General features: G+C 27.3%; 1 protein-coding gene across 1 annotated transcript; it reads left to right on the top strand.

The window, feature by feature from the left end:
• The first annotated feature begins 1,727 nt into the window (after positions 1-1,727).
• Positions 1,728-3,611, top strand: LOC107882740 (zinc finger MYM-type protein 1-like). The gene is made up of 7 exons (XM_029492723.1): positions 1,728-1,787; positions 1,888-2,037; positions 2,114-2,302; positions 2,383-2,626; positions 2,706-2,901; positions 2,961-3,282; positions 3,342-3,611. The coding sequence occupies exons 1-7, from the start codon at positions 1,728-1,730 to the stop codon at positions 3,609-3,611; spliced, it is 1,431 nt and encodes a 476-aa protein (XP_029348583.1).
• Positions 3,612-7,406: the final 3,795 nt, after the last annotated feature.

Below are 7,406 nucleotides of genomic sequence, written 5' to 3' on the forward strand. Positions count from 1 at the left end.
ACTTTCCCCCTCGGCCATAAGTTCCGTATTTAATCTTATAGATAGAGCACTTTCCTAAATGTTTTGTTCGAATGCTCCCTCTAATATCGATTTTATTGCTGCCCATGATTCTAAATTACGATATTTTGTTACTTCTAAAGCGTTCCCAGTCAACTTTGAATGTATTATTTTTAATAATATCGGCTTATCCGTATCTGAAATATCTTTAAGCACGATTTCACAAATGTTTATAAATTCGGCTACATCTTTTTTGCCTGCTCAAACTGGTATCATAGATATCGCTTTATCAAGATACATTTTTACGTTTGCTAGTCGTTTTTCACTACTTGTTCCAATTGAATATTTACCATCCCTGGATCCGATCTAGAACCTGATCTACCCGGTAATTTATATCCTTTACTTTTTTGTGGAGTTAGAACTGTACCTAACCCTTCTGTATGACTAATAGTTCTTAAAAAATTCTTTCTAACAGTGGCTATGCTATTGTCTATTTCCCCAGTATTTTCTACAAATTTTTCTTTTATTAAACTTTTTACTACTACCAATTTATTTTTATTTTTATTTATTAACTTTTTATTTACTACTTGTTTAACTGAACCCTCTGCAGAATTACTTTCAATATCTGAATTGTCTGATTCCGTATTCATAAATACCTAATATTCATTAACATTATTAACATTTATTCTTATTTATTTCTTTAAATTAAATATTTATTCACCTATTATATATATTTATTCTCGTACGTATTTATTTACGTACGCCGCGTCGTATTTATTCTCCGCGCTGTAATTTATATTCACTAACACACACTCACCGCTATACCACGTATGTATTTTTACACAGTTTTATAAACTATTACGACATTGGCGCGTCGCCGCGATCTTTTTTTTTACGAGTAAAATGCGTTTGAATATTATTAAACTATTACTGGGTAGCTAAGCCAGCAATCTTATAACAATATTCAACTATCTATTTATTATTTAATTCTTTTAACCGAATTTATTACTTTTAACGACTTTAATTTATCACACAAAAATATTTTTTTATTATATCTTACTACTATACTTATTCTAGGCTAGCCTTACAACTACCTTTTTCTGAAAATGTTGACGTCAACTATTTTCACTCAATAAGGTCCTCTACTGCCTTTTAATTCAAAACAAAATTTATTTTCTTCAATATATCAACTTATTTTCTTTCAACAATTCTTTAATTCATTAAATCAACTTCTTTATTTCAATTCAATTACCTTTATAAAAAATATTCATCTATATTTCACTTCAAAAATTACTCAAAAATCATTCATTAATTCATAGGCGTAACTAGGGGGGAGGGGGGTAGAGGGGGCTAAGTCCCCCCAGTTTGTCAAATAGCCCCCCCCCCCAGTTTTTTTTCATGTGACTTCAATTTATTTTGTGCAAATATAGTTGATAACCTATCAACATTCAACAAAGTTATCAATGATAACAAAAATGTTTTTATCTATGTTGCTTATCTAGACAGTAATAACGAATAATTATTATACTCTATAGTGGTACCAAGGTGGTATAATATTATTTGATCGGTATGAACATAGTAACGAACATTATGATTATGATTATGATTATTAACATTATGAGTTTGCGTACAACAGTCAACAAGTAACAAACACGTTTTTTTATAGGTACTCTGTCTCTGTACTTACTCATTTTTAATGGTTTTGATTGATTTTGAGTGAATATTGAATAATGTCTGATAAAATACCAAGACCAAATGTGTTTTCTGTGTTTAATTATAAGAAAAAAAAAGTTGAGCCTGACGTAAGTACCTATATTATATTATAATAAGTAATAACTTTGTATGTGGTAGCAAAATATTGATAAGTAAAATAATTATATTTTTTTTTAGGATGGTTGCAATAGTATTGAAACAACAGTGACGCTTGATCAATCTGAAGTAAAAGAAGTAAAAGTCCATAAGTTCCAGATAAAATCCAATATTGGCAATATTTCAGATTTAGGCGATATTGAAAGTGGACCAAAACAACCAATATTAATGGTAAGATATAATTTGCTTTTTGAACAATTCTAATTTGAATATATTCTATTTTAAACATTAAACTATTAATTATAAGGCATATCCTAAAACGCTCATTGGCACTCAAAAAAGAGGATTTTCTAGTAGTTGCTATAATGATAATGCATGGCTTGAATATAGTTGTCACCTCGATGCTGCTTTTTATTATTGTTGCCGGTTGTTTGCTTCTGGTAGTGGGAATCAAGAAGATACATGGACAGTCACTGGGTTTTGTAATTGGAAAAAGGTAGATAACCATTTACAATATTCCTACTACTAAAGTAATTTATGTAAATAAAAAAAAATAGTAAAATTTTTTATTTTTAGCTTACAGATAAAATAAAGAGTCATTCATCAACAACAATTCATTTAACTTGTATGAGTAGGATGAATTCTTATAAATCTTCCAAAGTATCTGGTTCAGTTATGTGTCAAATTTCTACTGCCCAAAATGATCAAAAACAAAAAAATGAGGAATACATAAAAACGTTAATTGATATAACTTTATTTTTAGCTAAGCAAGGAATAGCTTTTAGAGGGCATTTAGAGGATAAGGAATCTAACAATCAAGGTATAATTTTCTTTATAATGCATAACCGCATATTTATTTATTTATTTATTTGTTTCATTATTTGTCTATTTTAATTTAGGCAATTTCAAAGAAGCATGTAAGCTTGTAGCCAAATGTAATTCAAATTTTGATTCATTATACAGCAAAAAAATTTCACACACTAGCTGGATAGTACAAAATGAATTGATTGATATTTGTGCAGAACATATTAAAACAACTATTATTAATGAAGTTAAGTCGACAGGGATTGTGGCAATAATGGTTGATGAAGCTAGGTATTTAAATATCAACACCTAAATAAATTGTTATTTTTCACTAAATATTTTATATTTAGATCATATAAAGAAGAACAGTTATCAATATGCATAAGATATGTGAATGGTTTAGATGTTTGCGAACGTTTCTTAACTTTTATTGATGTTTCAAGTAGCCAAAAGGCAATTGATATTGTTGCTGCTATACTCATGTTTTTAGAACAATCAAATATGAAAGATGTTAAAGTAATAGCACAATCATATGATGGGGCCAGTGTTATGTCGGGACAGCATGGTGGTGTACAGACTTTAATGAAAGAGCATTATCCTTATGTCATATATATTCACTGTGTGGCCCATAGATTGAATTTGATTGTAGTAGATACTTATACAAATATAATAGTAAGTTATTTCTTAATAAAAATTAATAAATTTAATTTAAAATTTGTATGACATTTCAGAATGCAAGAAACATGTTTAATGTATTGGAATCAATTTATACACACTTTTCTCATCCTAAAAAAAATAAAATGTTACATGAATTTCAAATAAATCTTGGTCTTTCTCAACGGTCTATTAGTAAAATCTGTGATACGCGATGGATATGCAGATATAAAACCTGCAATGCTATAAAAACAAATTTTAAAGCAATAGTTAAGGCATTACAATTTGAAATTAATGAGACATCAGATAAAGATGTTACTCAAGCTATAGGTATGAACATTTTTTAAACTATTTAAATACCTATGAATATAATAATAAATAAATATATAATAAATTATGCTGTATAGTAGTGTAATTTAATATGTCTATGTATTTAGTATTAATTACTTTTGAAACAATTATAGGTATATTAAGCTCAATTGAAAAAGCATCATTTGTAATTAATATGTTTATACTGAATGATGTTTTAAATATAATAAATATTCTGAGTAATCAACTACAGAAAAAGACAGAAACATTGGGTAATGCTGCTAATTTGATAAATTGAGTTATCACAACCTTTGAAAAAAATAGATCTTGTGATTATTTTTCAATATTATGGCAACAAATTGAAGTATTTTCCAACGATAATGATATATCACTAAATGTTCCCTCTAAAGGTTGGTATACAATAATTAGTAACTCGTATTATCAGGAAAATAATTTAAGTTGTATTTATAATATAAAGAATTATTATTTACTTATTTTATTTTGTTGTTTTATTTTTATTAATTATATCATATATGTATTAGGTTCTAAACGTACAAGAAAACAGCCAAATAGGTATGAGCACTTTGTGGTGTTAGAGAAAACTGGAGAAGAAAATGAAGGAGAGTGTAACATCGAAACAGAAGAAGAGTACTGGCGAAGAGTGGCTTACTACAGAATTATCGACACATTAATTATTAATCTTAAAAGCAGATTTTCAACCGAAAGCTTATTATTAGCCACTTCGTTAGATAGTTTTCTCAAAATGGATTCAAAAAACAGTGAATATTTTATTAATCAATATCAGGTAAATTTTTAAAACTTAAAAATATTTTTTTAATACATACAAATTCATATTAATTGAACATTTTGTGGTTTATTTATTCAATTTTAAATGTCAATCAAAATGATTTAAAGGCGGAGATGCTCGTTGCTAAAAATTGTGCATTAAATTTAAATAATGATTTTGAATTAGACACCATCAAAGAAATTGTGAAGAAGAATACATTTCCAAACATATACAAGCTGTTTCAAGTAGCTCTAACCATTCCGATAAGTTCGGCAACATGCGAGCGATCCTTCTCATGTATGAGACGCATTAAAAATTGGTTGAGAACATCCATGGAGCAAGATCGATTTTCAAATTTAGCCATTTTAAATATTGAGAGAGATATGTCAAATAATATAAACAATAATGACATACTGGAAAAATATAATAAAATAAAAAACCGACGAATGTAAAATACTATTATAAGAATTATTATAACAATTATTTGTATTTATTTTTTGATTATAACTAAATGGGTAATATAATATAACATTTATAACGGAAGCAAAGAAATTTGTTTGGGGCTATAGCCCCCCCAGAATTTTTACCTTAGTTGCGCCTATGCATTAATTATTCACTTATATTTCAACTCAAAAATAATTATTCAAAAATTATTCATCAATTATTCAATATATTCAATTGCTACGCGCCTGCATTTATTTTCAGATCAGTCTACCGCTGTCTATCATTATTTATTCTCAATAATCACTATATATCATTAGATCAGTCCCTTGCTGTCTATTTACCATAAAAAAATCTTAGATCAGCCCACCGCTGTCTACCACAATAATACTTAGGTCAGTCTACCGCTGCCTACCATAAAAAAATCCTAGATCAGTCTACCACTGTCTATTACAAAAATACCTAGGTCAGTCTACCGCTGCCTTTACAAAAATTACATATGTTTCCTAACAAGCTTGTTTTTATTTCCTTTTATATTTTTATTCAAATATTACACCTTCACCAATAATATTTAAAATTTAACGCTGGTTTTAGAATTTAAAAACCAACGTGAGACGTGCACTCCAAAGCTACAATTTTATTTATAATATATTTATATTCAACTTAATTAATCAATTCACAATACTGCTGCTCCTACTGCTTGAGCTATCCTGTCTATTTGTCTGTCTCTGCTTGCCTGACTTTTTCTTTCTTTCCGGAGTTGTCAAGGGTGATCGGTCCTTGACTCCCAAGTAACACCGAATATTCATCTAATAGCAGATCATCCTCATTTTTCGTATATTTTTTTAATATTACATTTTAACTGGATATAATTATTTATTGAATAATTTTTCTAAGCATCTTTCTATTCATAATAATTTATTCATAATAAAATAATATTATATACATAATTATGTTTTCATAATTTAATTTAGAACACTCTATGAATAATCTAGAATGATCATTCATAAGGAATGTCCTGACATGAATGTTCTAAGTATAATGAGATACAGTCGATATTATGAAAATCCATTCCATAATATTATCTTCATAATAATGTTTTCATAATTTTAATTAGAACACTCTATGAATAATCTAGAATGAACATTCATAAGGAATGTCCTGACATGAATATTCTAAGTATAATGATATATAGTCGATATTATAAATATCCATTCCATAATATCATATTCATAACGATGTTTTCAAAATTGTACTTTGATCATCCTATGAATAATCTGAAATGAAGATAAGATACAACTTCTGAATGTTACTGAAAAAGGGGCAGTAAATTTATGTTTACTCACAAAACATAACATAATATAATGTATATGCATTTATATATTTATATACATATGTATATAAATACATTGTCCCTTAACATGGAGTATGGACTATACTGTATATAATACAGTATTATCTTATCCAAGGAGAAAAGAATACCCATTTTATTATGTACTGGAAAATCCTTTTCTAGTACTTTCTATTAGTTATGTATTTATTTGAGTGAATAGTAGTCTGTATGATCTGTTGACAGTCACCAAACGTGGAAATATACGTTATAAATATAACGTTCAAATATTATAATCTGGAGTAGGAATATTTTTAAATCCAATAAAAGTATCGAAATTATATGGTTAAATATTGTATATACTTATCATTTTCAATAACTAATTATTGCAAATTGTATAAATTAAACTTCAATTTATTTTTTCAAAATATACCAATAAATTGTAAATACTGAACAGATTGATACAGTTAATACATTTCCAAAACAAGAAGTAGTCACACAACAAAATTAAACCTTAAACAACTAAAAAACTATGAATAATTTGAATGGTTAGGTCGGTTAGGAATAAAAATAAATTTTAAGCACTTACTTTATTTTTTTAATACAATAAAAAACAAAAATATATTACAAAGCTGTGTTTGATTTAAAATAATTTGTTAAGGATTTTTCCCAGTTCTGTGGACTGTGACTATAATATAGATAATATATTAATATATATATATATATATATATATATATGAATTTACCTATGAAATACTGTTTCATTTTTTTTTTTGGTTCCTGTAATATTATATCGTTCATGTGGTAAACAATCCTAATTCATTTTTGTCCTGATCATTTCATTTCCTGATTTTGACGTGCTTCCGGTCAATACTTATTAATTTTTTTAATTTGAGCGTTTGTCATATCGTACAAATGTACCATACAATTTTATTGAATTATTCATTAAATTTAATTTGAGGAACTAGCATTTTTTCTCGTTTCGTTCGAACAGTAGGTTATTCTATTTAATATCAACAATAGCAATATAATCGAAACTCTAATTACCGATATCGATATTATCCTTTGTTCTTTTTTTTTCACCCCAAAAAGTAAATTCTAAGTGGAGCAAGGAATGTGGTAGGTCTACTGTAGGTAATGTTTTTATTTGTATGATTTAGATCTTGTGGGTACTTGAGGGGTGGGGGATTTATTTGAATATTTGAATGCTTAAAGCTTATGAATTTATCTTCAAAGTTAAAATTCTATTGGCAATACAAATATTTTGTTTTCGTA

Source organism: Acyrthosiphon pisum, unplaced genomic scaffold (genome assembly GCF_005508785.2).
Source record: "Acyrthosiphon pisum isolate AL4f unplaced genomic scaffold, pea_aphid_22Mar2018_4r6ur Scaffold_6;HRSCAF=30, whole genome shotgun sequence".
Classification (NCBI taxonomy): domain Eukaryota; kingdom Metazoa; phylum Arthropoda; class Insecta; order Hemiptera; family Aphididae; genus Acyrthosiphon; species Acyrthosiphon pisum.